The sequence below is a fragment of the Puma concolor genome, chromosome E2 (genome assembly GCF_028749965.1).
Source record: "Puma concolor isolate L17-30 chromosome E2, mPumCon1.1.hap2, whole genome shotgun sequence".
Taxonomy (NCBI): Eukaryota; Metazoa; Chordata; class Mammalia; order Carnivora; family Felidae; genus Puma; species Puma concolor.
The window spans coordinates 7,092,363-7,111,161 of record NC_141681.1 but is presented as its reverse complement, the minus strand read 5'-3'; the positions used below and the strand labels follow the sequence as shown (position 1 = coordinate 7,111,161).

The 18,799-nt window shown below is 45.5% G+C and overlaps 2 protein-coding genes and 1 pseudogene across 4 annotated transcripts in view; 2 read left to right on the top strand and 1 right to left on the bottom strand.

The window, feature by feature from the left end:
* The window catches only part of SDR42E1 (short chain dehydrogenase/reductase family 42E, member 1), a 25,612-nt gene extending 6,813 nt beyond the window's left edge, over window positions 1–18,799 (bottom strand). Inside the window, exon 1 of one of the 3 annotated variants that reach the window (XM_086688819.1) lies at window positions 18,754–18,799. The gene's annotated coding sequence lies outside the window, so the exon portion shown is untranslated. Of the gene's footprint in view, window positions 1–349; window positions 488–538; window positions 660–18,753 lie in introns of those variants that run through there. The other 2 variants (XM_086688820.1, XM_086688818.1) reach the window with 2 other exon arrangements.
* LOC147573340 (large ribosomal subunit protein uL23 pseudogene) lies at window positions 5,840–7,325 on the top strand (annotated as a pseudogene).
* The window catches only part of HSD17B2 (hydroxysteroid 17-beta dehydrogenase 2), a 91,831-nt gene continuing 91,378 nt past the window's right edge, over window positions 18,347–18,799 (top strand). Inside the window, exon 1 of the mRNA XM_086688822.1 lies at window positions 18,347–18,449. Within this exon, the coding sequence (XP_086544948.1) occupies window positions 18,347–18,449 (103 nt within the window). The remainder of the gene's footprint in view (window positions 18,450–18,799) is intronic.

The following is an 18,799-nucleotide window of genomic DNA, read 5'->3' as shown; positions in this document are numbered from 1 at the left end:
GGGGGGGGGCGGGGGGGGTGTCTGCTGTTACACACACACACACACACACACACGAAGAAAAAAGGAAAACCCCCAGCGCCTAGACAGTGTGTGAGGTCTTCGCGACATTCTAGAAAGCCACGCGGCGACCGGCTCGTTGGAATCCGAGAGAGCGCTGGAAAGGGAAGGACGTTCCCATCACCCGGGTGGACGTCACTCACTCCCGCGCCCCGTACCACCTGCCGCCCGGCTCGTCCCACCCCGGCCGCCACGACGCGCGGGTAGGGGCCGGGTCACCGACAGCCGGCTCGGCCCCGGGTCCCGGCGGAGCGGCGGTGGCCCTCCCGACCCAGGCCCGGGGCCCACTCACAGTGGCGAGAGACGGCAGGGCACGCAGGCCGTGAGAGATACGCTCGCCCCAGGCCGGTGCGTCCGCCGCGACCACCCCCGCTCCGCGCGGGAGTCGTCGGGCCGGCCTCCTGGAGCCACTTCCGGGCCTCTCTAGGAAGCCCGGAGGTCTCGGCATCTCTATGATGTGCGGTCTCTCTTCCATCCTCACCTGGGCTGGGCCAGCAGGTCCACTCCAGGAATCTCTCTCAGGTGCCCAACCCGAGCGTTCCAGCCTCGCGGGAGCCCTTGCAGGGTCATCCCTACTGCTATTCCCACCTCCACTGTCTGCTTTTAGACTTCCGCCTCCGTTTTTGTGTCCCCACAGGGCTGAGCACAGTGCCTGGTAACTGGGGAGGGGGGCGGTGCTCAGCTCAGTCAGTACTGCTGGGATGGATGATGGATGATAGGTGGATGGATGATGGATGAGGCTCCATGAAACTACTGAATAGTCACTCTCCAGGTCTTTTCAACTCTCTAGCTCGGAGTCTCCACGTTTATGTATGTCTATATGTTTTCCCGTGTCCCTGATTTACCCTAGTTTTTTTTCCGGTTCCAGGTGTGAGGGAATGAAAGCAAGACACCAGTAGCGTCTGCTACGCATCAGAATCCTGTAATGCTGTGCTTTAAAAAAAAAAAAAAAAAAAAAAAAGTTTTTTTATTATTAAAAAAAATTTTTAATGTTTATCTTTGACAGAGAGAGAGAGAGACAGAGAGAGAGCGAGCATGACCTGGGGAGGGACAGAAAGAGAGGGAGAGACAGAATCCAAAGCAGGCTCCAGGCTCTGAGCTGTCAGCACAGAGCCCAACACAGGGCTCGAACTCATGAACCGTGAGATCATGACCTGAGCTGAAGTGGGACGCTTAATGGACTGAGCCACCCAGGTGCCCCTAAAAAAATTTGTTTATGTTTATTTATTTTTGAGATAAAGCATGCACGAGTGAGGGGCAGAGAGAGGGGGACAGAGTTTTCTAAAGTAGGCTCTGCGTTGACAGCGGACAGCCCGATGCGGGGGCCCAAACTCACAAGCCACGAGATCATGACCTGAGCCAAAGTTGGATGCTTAGCCGACTGAGTAACCCAGGAGCCCCAGTGCTGTGCTTTTTAAGGGTGCTCCATGTTGGGTTGCGGAGGAGTGGGGATTCTGTCCAACCCCACTGATTCCCTTGGACACAGCTCCTGAAGTGGCTTGTGACCTGAGCCCTAAGGAACAAGTAGGAGGTGGCCCAAGGAGAAGAGAAGAAAGGAACATTTTGGTGGAAAAAATAACAGGGCAAAAGCATAGAGTCAGGATTGAATGCCACATGCCTGAGGAATAAAGAGGCACTGCAGGCTAACGATATTTGTGGAGATCGAAAGGAGAGGAGAGGGAGAGGAAAAGGGAGACACAGTTCTGTATAGTACTCAGACCAATTAATCTGAAGGGAAAGACCATTGTCTACATTGGGACTGTCCAGGAGGATTCAGCAAGACAGCAGAAGTCTGTAGGGGGGAGAGGGCATGATCCAGACCCCCATATTCCACCCTTTTCTCAGAATTAACCTCTTGACTGCTGCTGGAGCTTCCTCAGAGCTCGGCTGTGGTTTCAGGACACCACAGCATCTGAAAACACTGATACACTTTGAGGGTGTCTGTCTGCCCCTCGAGATCGTTTCTCCAGGAGGACACACTTTCAGGAGTGGTGGTGTTCAGACAGGATATGTTGTGATCAGCTAGGAGGTGTCATATTAATGTCTCACCTATAGTATAGTAGTGAGCGTGAAGTGATGAATAACTTACCTTTCTAGTCTTTAGGCTTAGAGCAAGTATAGCAAGGAGGTAAGGAACAGACCTTAGAGTCAGAGCGGTGGGGATTGGAACCCTGGCTCTGTATAGAAGAGTCCCGAACTGATGAAATGAGGTGAGGTCTGTGTCCTCCTCAGACCCCTCCTGGGCAATGTTAGCTGCTTTTGTTATAGATCATCTTCAAGACTACGTGTGCAAAACTTGGGCGGGAATATTCACATCAGCATTATTCATAAGCGCTCCAAAGAAGAAGTAATCCAAATGCCCATCAGTGGGTAAATGGATAAATAAAATGTGGTCTGTCCATACGAATAGAGTATTATTCACCTGTAAAAAGCAACCAAGTACAGGTCTTCCTCGACTTGCAGTGGGGTTATGTCCTGATGAAGCCATCGTAAATTGAAAATATCGTAGGTCGAAACGGCATTTAATTCCCCTAACTTACTGAACATGACAGCTTAGCCTCCCTTCCCTTAAATATGCTCCGAATACTTACATTAGCCTACAGTCGGGCAAAATCATCTCACATAAAGCCTATTTTATAATAGTGGTGAGTGTCTCGTGTAATTTGTCAAATACTGTACTGAAAGTGACAAACGGAACTGTTGTAGGCGGACAGACGGTTGTGTCTCGGTTGTTCCCCCTCCTGATCGCGTGGTCGACTGGGAGCTTGGGCCTGCTGCTGCTGCCTGGCGTCACGAGAGAGGATCATCCAAAAAATCAGTAGCCTGGGAACAGATCCTTATTCCCGATTCCCAATTCCAAGTGTGGTTTCTACCCAAGGCCCATGGCTTTCTCACCATCAGAAAGTTGAAAAATCGAAAGTCACACCCCTGTAAGTCTGGAGTCAGGGGCCGTCTGTAGTGATATGGGCTACCGCATGGATGGCCCTAGAAAACATTATGCTCGTGTTTTTACTAGCCAGCTTCAGAAGCCAGTCACACAAGACCACATACTGCATGATTTCACGTATGTGACATGTCCATAGGCAAATCCATAGAGACAAAAAGCCGATTGGTGGTTGCCAGCGGCTACCATGGGTACAGAGTTCCTTTCTGCAGTGACGGAATGTGGTGATGGCTGCACACCTGTGCGAATACTAAAAACCACTGATTCGTATCCTTTAAATGGGTGGATTTTATGATATGTACATTAGACATCTCCATACAACTGTCATTAAAAACAGATTACACCTACAATATTGTCAGTCTCATTGTAATTGCAATGCTGTCTGAGTAGGAGAGGACAGGATGGCCCATCATCCTGGACATGCCCACAGAAGCGTGTCATAGGAGGCAGAATCAATACAGGTAAAAGTTGAGGAACCATTGCCTTAGGGAAATAAGCATAATTCTCCTTTCCACCATCTCAATATGGAGGCTTTGCGCCCCCCACCCCGGACGCTGCTGTCACCTTCCTCCTTCTCAGGGCAAGGAGGAGAGAGTACAAAGCAGAAGGAAAAGTAAGGTTTGAATAATAAATGCTTTCCAATTAGCTGCCCTGAAAACTGAGAGTTGGCTTGTATTAATCTTCATGATCAAATTACTTCATTTTGTCTCTCGTCTAACTGCTCGGGTAATTTTATGCCAGGATTATTTTAGTCATTCTAATTATGCAGGCATCAATATTTAGTGGGTGTTTACCTAACCCACTGCATACCCAGAGGTGTTCTTCTCTCAGAGACCATGGCAGTACAATATAATATGAGTAGGCATGCAAGGTATAGAAATGAAGTCCCTTTGATTTCTCCCTCCTTGTTTGTAAGGAACGTTCAGGTGGTGTTTCTTGAAAGAACAACGTGTGTCCTATTCAGATGCATCTACAAAAGGCAGTGCTGTCCGTGTTACCAGCTCATTATATGATACTAAATGCAATTCTTGTGCAGATGTTTCATTAGGGATTCAGTGATGCAAGACAAATTAAAATTCACCGCTTGTTTAGATTTTCTTTTTGGCAAAGAACCTTTCCTCACTAGTCGCCTCGTGTTTGAATTTCTGTCACTGGCAATATCACTGACCCCCTTTCCCTTCGGAACCCCTTCTCCTTTGAGAGAATGCTCTCTCAGTCTTTTCCTCCTCATCCTTCATCCCGTCCTCTCCATTTTCTTTCTTTGGCCCCTTTGTATATTCTTCCCAGCTCTTAACTGGGTACAACCCACGATTCAACCTCCAGCTTTCTTTTCTTCTACATCTACATCCTTTGCCTAAAAGAAGTCATTAGTTATCTTGGCTTCAACTCTGATCCCAGCCCGAGAGACCCCCAAACATGTATAAGCTTGCCCCTAGGAGGTATTGATGGGGACGGTCCACCTATGTGAACCTCATGTCCAAAGGTGTATTCCTTATCTCAAGCAATACGTGGCATTGGCTGCATTTTTTTGACATCTTCTTTTCCTTCATTCAGATATCCATTTAATTTTGCCTTGCAAAGTGTCTTGGACCCATACTCTCTTCCCATTCCTTCTGCTTCCTTTCTATTTTCCTGAGGGCCTCCTGAAACAGTAATATCCCAGGGTGCCATCAGGTTAATCTTGGCCATCTTCGGAGTGTGAATATCTCTAAGACAATCCATCCTGAGGCCAGGCCATGGAGCTGCCCTCTCACTCACTTCTTCCCCTCCGGGGTCTAAAAACACCATGCTCCTGTACCACTTTCTCAAGTCCTGTGGAGTGAGGCAAAGCTGATGGTAGGATGTGAAATGGAACACTGCCAGGGCACCACATGGACCACAGGACTTGGGAATGCGGGAAGAGAGAGAGACTAGGGCAGGGGCCTCTGCCTACCAGTGGGTTGGCTCTGTGAATGGTCATTCTTCTTTCACTAAGAAGCATCTTGTTTAACTAACTAGGTGTACTCCAGCTGAGTAAATCAAAACAGTTAATTTCAATACAATCGCAGGATAATATTTTTGCTTAAATAATCTTATCGAGTGTCTTAAATATATTTTACAATAACTTTGTGGCCGATTTACCTCATTCAACCTATGGAAGATATTCACCGTATAATTGGCACAGCGTTCCACCTTGCCAAATCCATCAGCCAGATCAAAGGATTTGGATTCTTTTTGACTTAAATGCCCCAAATGATGCTTAATGATCAGCTGTTAGAAAAAAATGATTTCATATTTCATTTTATGTATTGAAAAATGTGTATTTATTTTGAGAGAGAGAGAGAGCAGGGGAGGGGCAGAGAGAGGAGACAGAGAATCCCAAGCAACCTCTGCACTGTTAGTGCAGAGTCGGATGCGGGGCTCAAACTCATGACCGTGAGATCATGAACTGAGCCAATATCAAGAGCCAGATGCTTAACCAACTGAGCCACCCAGGTGCCCCTCATATCAGCACCCTCATGGCAATTATTTCACTTTTGGTAGATAGATTGACCTATTGTAGAGTTTGTTATTGTCATGCATTTGTTACTGACATTATTTTCATGGGAAAATGTAGAGCAGGTTAAGAGGAAAGGAAGGGGGGGCAGGGCACACTGAGCAGGAGACATTTGAGCAAGGAAATATAGGAGGCCAGGAAATTCGGCGAGTGGACAAGAGCATTCCAGGCTGAGGGAAAACCTCCAAGGCAGGAGTATGTTTGAGGACTGGCAAGGAGCCCCTTGTGACTAAAATGGAGTGAATGAGGAGACGGAAGTCAGAGACGTGGTCCAAGAGATACAGGGCACAAAACATGTGGCCATGGAGCCATTTAAGGATTTTGGCTCTGACACTGACTCTGGGTGAGATGGGGAGACTCTGGCAGGTTTGCAGCAGACGGGTGATGTGACAGGGTCGAGGTTATCCAATGATTTCTCTGGTGCTGGGTTGAGGGTAGACTGTAAGGAGACAAGGGTGGAATCAGAGGGATCTATCAGAAGGCTGTGGCTGCAATCCAGGTGAGAGGTGATGGCGGCTCGGACCAGGTTGGCGGCAGTGGAGTGATCAGGTAGGGGGTCTATTCTGAAGGTAGGGCCAGCAAGATTCCTTGATAGATTGGATGTGGGTTGAGTCAAAGAGCCGAGCCAAGGGGATTCCAACATGAGTGTGCTCAGCTACTAGAAGGGTGAGGCTGCCCTCACTGAGATGCTGTGATGTGCTTCTGGAACACACACATCCTGAACCAGGACTTGAGTGAGCTGTGAGCTGCTAACTCTTCAGGGTAGAGGGAGGAGAAGCTGAAGGTGGTGTGACAGTAAGGGAAGGAGGAAGAGGAGGGGGTTAAAGAGAGAGTGGGAAAAGCTCAAGGAAGGACCTATGAGCTCAGTGGAGTCCACAGTGGTGGAGGTAGGAGGACATGAAGGGTCTTCTTAGAAGGTAGAGTTCCTGTCAGTGTTCTACACACTGTGGTGGCTGTGTTATCTTCCGCAACAAACTACCAGAGACTGAGTGGCCTAAACAACAGAATGTGCTGTCTCATAGTTCTGGAGGCCAGGAGTCTGAAATCAAGGTGTGGGTGGGGTCATGCTGCTTCTGAAGCCTTTAGTGGAGGATCCTTCCTTGTCTCTTGCAGCTTCTGGAGGCTCCAGGCATTCCTTGGCTGTGGCCACATCACTCCAATTTCTGCCTCGATCTTTACATGGCCTTCACCCCATATGGCCCTCCCTCTTTTTCTCTTCTATTTCCTATAAGGATACCTGTCATTGGATTTAGGGTCCACCTGATCCAGAATGATCTAATCTAAAGATCCTTAACTTCACCGAAAGTGAAGAAGGAAGACCCTGCCCCTCCCAAAGCCGAAGCCAAAGCTGAGGCTTTGAAGGCCACGTAAGCAGTGCTGAAAGGCGTCCAGAGTCACACAAAAAAGTAGATCTGCAGGTCACCCACACTCTGACAGTACAAGACATTGTGTCTCTGAAGACAGCCCAAATATCCTCAAAAGAGCTCCCCAGGAGAAACAAGCTCACCACTAGGCCATCATCAAGTTCCCCCCGACTCCCGAGTCAGCCATGAAGAAGATAGAAGACAACAACACACTTGTGTTCATTGTGGGTGTCAAGACCAATAAATCCCAGATTAGACAGGCTGTGCAGAAGCTCTGTGACATTGACATGGCCAACGTCAACACGCTGATCAGGCCCAATGGAAAGAAAAAAAGGCATATGTTCAACTGGCTCCTGACTATGATGCTTTGGACATGCCAACCAAGATGGGATCATGTAGACTGAGTCCAGCTGGTAAAATCTAAATATAAATTTTTCACCATAAAAAAATAAAAAAATAAGGAACAAATAAAGATCCTTAACTTGATTACACTGGCAAAGATGCTTTTTTCCCAAATAATGTCACATTCACAGGTGCATGGCGCTAAGACGTAGACATATCTTTTTGGAGCCACTATTCACCCCACTACAGTGACGTACATGATTCCTCTGCCCCTCCTTCTCTCTCAGGCCCAACTCCCAGGTCTTTAAAACTAGGAAGAACTTCACTACAGTTGACTTCACTGCTATACATTTTGTTTTGCAAACAGAAAAGAGAAGTTGAATTTCACAATGAATCCAGAAAGGTTGAGAGAGGCAGTGACTGACAAGACACAGAAAAAATTCTGGAAGGGTAGGTCCCTAGGATCTGGAAGAAACCTAGGCAAGGCCGTGGGATACGGAATTTGAGCCAATATTATCTGGATCCCAACGTTTGGAAAGTTCTAGCTGATACCTGGGTTATCAGGACACAAAATATGATCATACTATATATTCTACTTTGTAAGCTGCTCTCCTTTCTCAAGAAATATTGCAAACATTTCCCCAAGTCATTAAATATTCTTCAACAACATGATTTAAAAAAATTTTTTTTTTACATTTATTTATTTTTGAGAAACAGAGTGAGACAAAGGATGAGCGGGGGAGGGACAGAGAGAGAAGGAGACACAGAATCTGAAACAGGCTCTGGGCTCTGAGCTGTCAGCACAGATCCCGATGCGGGGCTCAAACCCACAAACTGTGAGATCATGACCTGAGCCGAAGTCGGAGGCTCAACCGACAGAGCCACCCAGGCACCCCTACAACATGATTTTTAATGGCCATATAGCAGTCCATCAAATGAAAGTACTGTAAAAAAAAAAAAAAAAAAAAAAAAAAGAAAGTACTGTAATTTATATAACAAATCCTTTATGGTTAGCCATTTAGGATGCTTCTATGCTTTACATATGATAAATAACACTGAAATGAACAACTTCCTCTATAAATCATCATGCACATCTTTGATTATTTTCAAATGGGCTCATTTTAAATAACCATGAACAATTTTGCAATAGCAATTTCTGCTCATTGTTTTTTTTATGAACTCAAACTTTCCCTTCAGGCAAAAGGAGAAAAAAAATGGAAAAGAAGTTCCTGGAACATCTGGCTTATGGTGTAATTTACTTTTGGTATTCAGCTGTGCTCCCAAATTTTGAAATGTTGTCTTTCTAATAGACTCATCCTAGATTTAATCTCCCTTCTGGAGATACAGATGCAAGTATGTTTTCTTCTGTGAACTTCCAGCCTGGGAGCCTTGACTATATGAGGGAAGCCATGCCAAACTGTACATTGGTTGCTTTCATCCACTTCTTCTCAATTTGTAAGTCCCTAGAAGGAAGGGACAGAAACTGAAAGAAAGGAGTTTTTGTTGACACCAAGAAGATCCTTGTGATAATGGCTGCCATTGAAAACTCTGATATGCCAGGCCTTTTACATATATTAGCTTTATAACCAATATGAGGTACAAATTATTATCCCACTGTTGGTGCAAGACTGTGGCTCAGAGCAGAGAGGGCAGTTCACACAGTCAAATAAATAGCAGAGCTGCATTTCAGAACTTAGCTCACTCAAAGCTACCGTATTGTCTGTTAGTGAGACTCCTAGGTTTTTGAATTTTGAACACTGGGAAGATTTCACACCAAAACTTGGGGAGACATGTAGGCTTGCCAGCTTTTAATTTTGCCACGTAAGGGCATCAAAACAGAAGCAACAACTAGCCTGTGATATCCTATCACCACCGTTTCATTCACCAAAAGATATTTTAATGCCAAAAAGAGAGGAAAGCTATATAGTCTCTGAAGGTAATCCTTTAAATTGTGTGAATTCAGCTTATGAAGATCAGTAGATTGCACTTAATGATGACCATCAGGTCACCAGGGACCAGTGAAAAGTGGTTACCATCTCTAGACCACATTTAAGAATTGCACCCAGGGACACCTGGGTGGCTGTCGGTTAAATGTCTGACTCTTGATTTCGGCTCAGGTCATGATCTCCCGGTTCATGAGATTGAGCCCAGCTGTCAGCACAGAGCCTGTGTGGGAGTATCTCTCTCCTTCCCTCTCTGCCCCTCCTCCACTCGTGCTCTCACTCTCTCTCAAAAATAATCAATAAACTTAAAAAAAAAATAATTGCTTTCAGAAGTCATGTTACCATCAGTGCCTTGATGGAATGATTGCTCGGGCTTGGCTGACAGACATGGAAGGAGATTCGTGGCCTTCCTTCTGCTGCAGGAAGAAGCTGGCAAAACATTCATTCAGCCATTGAGAGTGGGGCATTCATGCCATTATTCTCTTCTCTATTCAGGGTAGAATTTTCATACTCTGGTCCTTCCCAAGAGGGTGGAAAGGAAGTGAGGACAGAGACAGAGGCTATAGATTCACTTCAAGACGTTTAAGGGAAAAGGTGAAGGGAGAGAGATCTGGATACACGGGCAGAAAGATTTTTATACATGCTGATTCCTTAATGTATCTCTGAGAAGTAGAGCTGTATTAGGTGGAGACCCCTTGTCGGTAAATAAGTGGTTAAGTCAGAACTCAGGGATCTTTCAAGCTGGCTCTTTACTAATGTTATTGTTTTGATACACAATGTCTGGGAGGCAAGGACAATTGGTTAATGAGTGTATGTTAATGTGTGTGGGTTTCACTCTTTCATTCTTGACGCCATTCTGCTCTTTGCTGTGGTTAGTGCTAAGAAGAGAAAGAAATGAACCCAAGAACAAGATCAGAGATCAAAATATCAGGATTTAGCACACCACTTCCTGTTGACAGAATCTCTAACTTCTTCCTTAAGTCTCATGAGTGTGAAGTTCTATTGTCTTGAGAGCAGGGCCCTATACCTTTCTCACTTTGGTTCCCAAATGACAGTCCATTGCTTGCTGCCAATTAGTGACAAAACTTTTACCATTCTGGGGGGCTCTCTGAAAAATGAGGACAATATAAGAAGTTTCTCATAAAGTTTAATTTATTCAGTATAAGAGACCACATTTTATTCTGACACTGTCTACTTTTCTTTAGTGTTAAAATATCTTTTCTTTTGTGGACCGTTGATAGTTGATTTTTTTTATTAAAAAAGCTTTTTTAATGTTTTATTTATTTTTGAGACAGAGAGAGACAGAGCGTGAGTGGGGGAGGGGCAGAGAGCAAGGGAGACACAGAATCTGAAGCAGGCTCCAGGCTCTGAGCTGTCAGCACAGAGCCCCATGTGGGGCTCGAACCCACGAACTGTGAGATCATGACTTGAGCCGAAGTTGGACGCCTAACCAACTGAGCCACCCACGCACTCCCGTTGATAGTTGATTTTTAAATGCATTTTCACTTGGCAAACTTAAATAGTGGAGATTCAATGTCTACCCCTCACCTTTTGAAAAGATTGCACAGATCTATGAAGCACAAAAGTTGGGAAATACTGATCTAGGCAGTTTTATTATTTAGTTGCAGTCCAATTATTTAGTTACAGTCCCAGGAAATTACCGGCAAGAATCACATGAAAGATTTCTAAGAAGATTACACAGGAAGAGTTTTGCAACATAAAAACTTCTAAACTTATAGGTAGGATAACTTTCTCTATAATGCTAAAATTCAGACTTGGATTTTATTTACAAACACCTTCGATGTCATAGGCATATTCATGGATTAATTACTCCGAGAAGCAGTTCTGAGCTCTGCAAGCCCTATGCTCCCAAAGTTTGTCTTTTTCAAAAAGAGAAAGAAAATGTCTTCTGAAAACCATGGAAGAGAGGGGAACTAATTCTCATCGCGGGTCTTATGAAAAAGAATGGTTTGGGTAATCTTAGAAGAGGAATCAACAGTTGCTGGGACCTAACATGACTGATCAATAAATAAATATTTCATATTAGAATTCCTCTACTGATTGGTGGAATGAATAAACACACTGATTTTGGATTTCACAAGGTCACTTTTGATATTATTGTTGGCAAGATACAGAAATGTCAGATGATTAATATCAACTTGAAAGAAGGTTTCCTGAGGTATGTCTCTGATAGCTATATTGTAATTGTCTATTTACTGGTCTGCTCCCTAAATAGAATTTAGGTTCCTCTCTGAGGGCAGGAACCAAGTCATTTTACTGACTGTTGTATTCTCAGTCCCTTGAACAGCACCTGGCACATAGTAAGAACACCGTAAATATGTGGTGAATGAATGAATATCTTATGAAATGCCTTGCTTTTACACTTATAAACCTATGAGAAGGTTCACTTAGATTCTTCCATGATGTGTTGCTAGGAGGAGGGAGTAGTGGACCCAATCTTAATAACATCAAATATAACAGGGTTTCCATTTTGATACAAATAAAATATCTTACAGGCCTAGGGAGAGTTGAGCCTTACCAGATGGTTTAAAAAAGACTTAGGGGGGCGCCTGGGTGGCTCAGTCGGTTAAGCGTCCGACTTCAGCCAGGTCACTATCTCGCGGTCCGTGAGTTCGAGCCCCGCGTCAGGCTCTGGGCTGATGGCTCGGAGCCTGGAGCCTGTTTCCGATTCTGTGTCTCCCTCTCTCTCTGCCCCTCCCCCGTTCATGCTCTGTCTCTCTCTGTCCCCAAAATAAATAAACGTTGAAAAAAAAAAAAAAAGACTTAGGAACTTTGCTTCTGTTAATGGCTGATAAGATAAACAGGATCAACTCTCTTGCTGAGAGCTTATCCAATAAAGCCAGATAAAATATAACACCTATCTCCTCAAAGCCATCAAAATACTGCTAGAAAACAGCTGATAACCTGAAATTCTATGTTCTTGAAGTGAAAACATCCTTCAAAAATGGATAATGAAAACATTTTCAGAAAAACAAAAACAAAGATTTCATCACTAGCACCTATACTAAAGAAAAGTGATCTCAGGGGCAAGCGTGGAGATATGGGAAGGAATGAGAAGCTGCAAAAGAGTAACTTCTTTGTTGGACAATATAAATGAATGTTGACTCTATAAAACAAATATAAAAACATCCTGTGGGATTACGACAACTATACCATATACATCCAGATGGTGGGGAGCGGTGTACAAGTGTTCAAAGGTCCTGGCATGAGGTATATACCAAGAAAGCAAAGATAACAAGTCACGTTGGTCTGTGAGAAGTCATTTAAGTAACTGTTAAAAGCATCACAAAGAGTGCACAACTGTCAAGGTAATGAAGGGGGAGCATGGAAAAATAACAAAGAATGATTAATTCAAAGGAAGCCTAGAAAGTAGAAGAAAGGTAATGTAGAATAGAAGGGACTAACAAAAGGCAAACAGTAAAACGAAAGATTTCAAGCTAAACATATCAATACTTATATTAAATGTAAAGGAACTAAGTTGTTTACTTAAAAGACAAAGATTGTTATACTGGAAGAGAAAAAAAAAGTGCCTAGTACATGTTGCTTTGAAAAGACATATCTGAAAGGTAAGAATACAGAACAATTGAAATCAGAGAGGTGGGAAAGACCTAACTGATATGCATGGAACAGTGGAACCAACCACAGAATATACATTCTTTCTAAGCACATGTGAACATTTATAGAAATCAACTGTGTGATGGGCCATAGAGTAAGACTCAAGATATTTCAAAGGACTGAAATCACACATAATGTGTTTTTCAACTTGAGTAAAATGAAGCTAGAAAGTGCAATAATATATCACTAAAATTTCCCATATGAAATTATTAAATACAATTCTAAATAACCCATGTAACAAAGAACAAATCCTAGTGGAAATTATAAAATATTTTTCAGTCAACTAACTTGAATTATAATTTTTTAAAAGTAAAGTAAATAAATAAAACATTTTCCACTGAACAATAATGCAAATAATACATATCAAACATGGGGGATGCAGCTCAGACATACTTAAAAACATAGCATAGCCTCGGGTGCCTGGTTGGCTCAGTTGGTTAAGTGTCTGACTTTAGCGTGGGTCATGATCTCATGGTTTGTGAGTTTGAGCCCTGCATCGAGCTCTCTGATGTCAGCACAGAGCCTGCTTTGGATCTTCTCCCCCCACCCCCCCATCTCTCTCTCTCTTTCTCTCTCTCTCAAAAAAATAAACATTAAAAAAATATGTATATATAGTATAGCATATAGTTTAGAAAGAACAATGGTTTAAAAAAACATCCATGTACAGAAATTAGAAGAACTTAGGTGCCCTGTAATCCTATAAAATAAATAAGATATAGACCTATTTGGAATTAATGATAACTGTGCAGTTTAGACGTCTTCTCCCCACACATGTCAATAACAGAACAACTTGATCTAGTCCCAACTTCGGGTTGTCTTCTCCTGGTGTTTTACCCTCTGACAGTATGAGACGGAGAATGAGATATATATTTGTACAATTCCAAATCCACACTTAGAACATTACTTATCATCTAAAAGTGTAAGAATCACAACAAAACTTGGGTTACCAGCAAGACCACCCTGGTTACATTCACCAAAACGACATGTTCTTCAGCTATTGCAACAACATGATTTTTTAAATGTTTGAACTCTGAACAATGTGGCTGCCTCAGGCACGTTGCACCATATTCTGCTGTGTATAAGGTGCAGTTAAGAGAAATGAGGGCTATCAACTTGGAGAAGGAAGAAAGCAATCTTCAAATAGTTGAAAGAAGCAGGAACTAGATGTGGTCTATGTGACTCCAAGTGACAAAGAAAGGACAAGTACCACAGTCAAGCTCGGTCTAGAGGAGAACTTTCTTTTTTTTTTTTTTCTTTTTAAGTGTATTCGTTTATTTTGAGAAAGGGACAACATGAGTGGGGGAGGGTCAGAGAGAGGGAGAGAGAGAATCCCAAGCAGCCTCCACACTTGTCAGCACAGAGCCCCATGCAGGGCTCGAACCCACGAACCGAGAGACCATGACCTGAGCCGAAATCCAGAGTCAGACACTTAACCGACTGAACCACATGGGTGCCCTGAGGAGAACTGGATAGTCAGACTTCAAAGGCTTTGCTGTGCCCGTCATCAGAGGTGTGCTGACAGTGGACAAGATGACCACTTAGTGGAGATGTTACAGAGTCCAATGGGAAGTTACTTCTTCACATTCCCTTCTATACTCAAGAACCATGGATTCTAAGAAAGTGTTCATTTTAGGATTCTCAGCAATGTTTCTGTTTGTTTGTTTGCTTTGGCCCAGGGTGGGAAATCCTCTCTTTTGGGTAAGATATCTTGTCTTCAGAAGGTGCCTTCCAAAAGGCATCTCTGTCGGTAGAAGGAAGCAGCACATTGACCTGTTGGCATCATTAGCAAGAATATAACTTAAAAAAAATTTTTTTAATATTTATTTATTTTTGAGAGACAGAGACAGCATGAGCAGGGGAGGGGCAGAGAGAGAAGGAGACACAGAATAGGAAGCAGGCTCCAGGCTCTGAGCTGTCAGCATAGACCCCCATGCGGGGCTTGAACCCACGCACTGTGAGATCATGACCTGAGCTGAAGTCGGACGCTTAACCGACTGAGCCACCCAGGCGCCCCAGCAAGAACATAACTTGATCCAAATGCCTCCTTCCCCTAGGAAAGCTAAGGATAAACTTGCAAAAAAAAAAAAAAAAAAAAAAAAGAGGGGGGGGGACACTTCCAAGCAAGGATGGCCTCAAGGACAGCTCTAAAACAAAATGAGGGGGACAAAAAGGAGATACAAATCAGCTCAGCCAGATGGAGGAAGTCCTCATTCAGAGGCAGAACAGCCCTCTGTTGGACTAGGACCCTGTGGTCCTCTGTGTTCCCAGTTGGCTAAAATCCTTCCTTTCCCCCCACCATCCAGCCCCACTAGTCACGGCTTCTGCAGCAGCTATATGCCAAGGTCAGGAACTGGATCCATATTACTCACTGCTGAATTCCTCCATGGCCGGTACAGAATGTGCCACCCAGAAGGCACTCTGTAGAGCTTTGCTCTTTCCTTATTCTTTCAATGAATGTAAATAAAGTACATGCAAAGGGACAGGCACTAGGCTAGGCATTTAGTGCACAGGGAATAAAACCCAAAAACCAGATGAGGTTCATGCCCTCATGAAGTTCATTCATGGTCTATCGGGGGAGACAGAACAATTAAAAAAAATTTTTTTTAATGTTTATTTATTTTTGAGAGACAGAAAGGGAGAGAGAGAGAGAGAGAGAGAGAGGGGGAAGTGTGAGTGAGGGAGGGGCAAAGAGCAGGAGACACAGAATCTGAAACAGGCTCCAGGCTCTGAGCTGTCAGCACAGAGCCCGGCACGAAGCTCGAACTCACGGACTGTGAGATCATGACCTGAGCCGAAGTCAGACGCTTAGCCGACTGAGACACCCAGGCGCCCCTGAGACAGAACAATTTTAAAAATAAACAATCTGGGTTCAGAATTATGAATGGAGCTAACTGCAGGTAAGGGGTGAATATGGTGGTGATGGAAGATACTCAGGCTGGGAGGTAAGAAGTGACATTTAAACACGTGTCAGATGGATGGCAAGGGGACGTGCTGTGTGGCGAACTGGATGGAGAAATAAATGAGTGAGGAGAAGGCTGGCAGGAACCTCTCCTCCTGCCCAGGTGTAAAGGGCTAAGAGGCTGCGAGTGCGCCCAACAAAGAGAAGAGTGGCTATTAGTGCCACGTGCAATGCAAGATTCATGTTGTTCACTTTTAAAAACAACCCTGGGGCTGGGTTCCCTTTCTTTAGAAGAGGAAACAGAGCCTCATGGAAAGGCTAGGAAGTAACTGAGTCAGGATGTGAACTCAGTTCCATGAGGCTTTACGACTCACCCTCCTAATATGTGTACCCCCTGCCCTGTCGGAGGGCAAGGAACATCCTTACCTAGAGTTCCATGTCATGGCAGCTTTGGCCTGCCCCTACGGAGCCCCAGGACTGAGCAGCTGAGAAGCCTTGGGGGCTGCTACCCAGAGAAGATTTGCTTCATCTCTGGTGGGCGTGCACATACCTGGAAACCCACCAGGGTGCTCAGTCCCAGCCCCAGTGTGGGAGCCATTGAGAAAGAGCCAAGGGCCCCAGCCAAGAGCCAAAACCAATCCTTCACCCTCACCTAGAAAGCTATCTGACATCACAGCTATCCTGACTGAATCCTCCTGGGCTGGTGAGACCACGAGGCCCGGGGAGGCGCCCGCACCTGGGATGTGCACATGGCTGACGGAAGGGAGCTGGGTGTGTGGAAAGAAGGAGATCTCAGGTCCAGCCAAGGAATTCAGATCCTCACCCCACTGCTTCCTGGCCTGGAGCCAGCAACGTCTCCCCACCTCAGGTGTCTGAGTGGCTGGGAGGGCAGACAGGAGGTGCCGTTGCCCCACATAAGACCCCTGTAAGGGCTTTGTCACCACCCCACCCAGTTCCACTCTACGATAAGGTCCACAAGTCATTGCTTCCCACCTGGTCCCCTTGTGTCTGGAGATAGCTCTGAGCCCAGGAGCGCTGCCTTCGCAACTGGGCGGGCTGAGGGCAGATGAGCAAGGCTCATCTGAGATCAGAGACAATTTCCCCAACTCCCTGTCCCAAATTCTCTCTACCTCCATACAAGATAGACTCCTCCAGCCTCCCCCACGTCACCCGTGACTGGAGTCCTTGTCCTCCTCCTGGCCCCTCAGCACATGCTATATTCAGCCATAGTTGGGGACGAGTATATATTCCCCTGGGCACTTTATCCTACTCCTGAAGTTCTTCCTTTCTTGATAAAAAGCACGAATCGCCAGCATTTCTGGGGTTCCTTCTGGTGTGCCAGGCAGGATGAGCTAAGTGCCTTTACCTCGGTATTTTTATTATTTTACAGCTGAGAAGGGGTCTATCGGGGTGGAGTCACCCACCCGACTCTACGTATTAAGTGCCAGGGCTCAGGTGAGATTTGAAAACAGGTAATCTGACCCCCCAAGTGAGATATTTTCTTATCCCTCCGGATATGCCAACACCCAGTCTTTATCAGAATTCCGGCCTCCCAGCCAGGTGTCGAGCACACAGAAGACACGCCCCAAGCCCAACCCAGTGGTGGCACCCTCTGGGGCTGTTGGCATCGTTACTGGTGGTTGGTAGGGTGTCAGGGTTCCAGAGAGCTGGCTCTTGAGCCAGTGAGTCATGGTGCGGTCAGGTACCATTGCCCTTATAAAAGGAAAGTATCTCTCCCGGCTGCAATTTTCCTCTTTGCAAATGAGGATGGTAATACCCACCCTGAAGTGTTTTTATGAGGTTCAAACAAGGCTAAAACAGGGAGGGACCAGTACATAATATACTGATTGCCTTTTATATTTTGCCTAAAGCAGGCAGTAGAGGGGCTCAGAGCCGCTGGAACTAGCTGCCTGATGCCCCCACTTTGTGATCTTGAGCAAGTCTCTTGACCTTCTATGCCTCAGTGTCCTCTCTTGTAAAACCACTACAAAACCAGAATCTACCTCGCAAGGAGATTACATTCCAAGAGATTGAGGGTACCGACTGCCTAGTCCCAATGCCTAGAGCAGAGCTCGGCAGAGGAAAGGATCTCAGTGAAGAATGAATGGATAAGTAGGCGAAGGAACGTGGCCCCTGGCACAAATAAATACCAATAGATAGTGACCGTGGTGGTTGTATTAGCCTTGCTCTTATCTCTGCCTGGCATGCCTCCCCTCTGGCAAGACCAGCACATCGGCCAAGAATCTCTTCCTCTGGATTTTATATTCCTCTCCATTCAACACTTCAGCCTGTCGGAGATGGGAGATGGATGGCAGGAATGCCAACTCAGGACAGCCTTCCCCTTCCAGATCTTCCAGACCTCTCTGGTTGCCTGCGTTCACACACACACACACACACACACACACACACACACACACACGCCCGAGTCAGAAAAAGAATTTGACAGTCGCACCACTGGCTCCTGCCGGCGAAGAGTTTTTCTGTGAACTAAAGGTCTTGTTAGTCACTGTTTGGATTGAATTCTGTCAATTATTATCCACCTGGTTATCTCTCCAGAGGTCACAGAAAAGAAAAAAACGTGTGTGTGTTGTGGGTGAGTACGTCTACGTGTCATGTGTTGTTTCCATGTGTCAGGTGGCGTTGGGGGAGCTGCTGAATGGGAAGAGGTCTGGTATTTATAGGGATCGGCTCCCCGGTTTCAATGACCCACCAGGAAATACATGCCTGCGTGAGTGTGCTTAATCCGTGCTCATCCGAAGCGTGCCGGGGTTCCTTTCTCCCCCTCCCTCCTTGCCTCTCTGTTCATATATCCCAGGCTGCCTCCAGCCAGCCTTTGCCCACTCGTCTCGCTGGTCCTGAGCAGACAAAGGTGCAGGGCGTTTCTGAGAATGAACACCTTCTCTGAGACAGCATGGCTCTGCCTGGCTGTCCCCGCAGCGCTGGGAGGAATAGTTCTTTACAAACTCAAGAAGAGCCCGGGGCAGGTGGGGAGGAAGGTGGTCTGCCTGGCGGGCCTCTGGGCAGGGGCTTACCTGCTCAGCCTGTCCCTCTTCTGGGGCTGGGTCCTCTTCCCCCTGT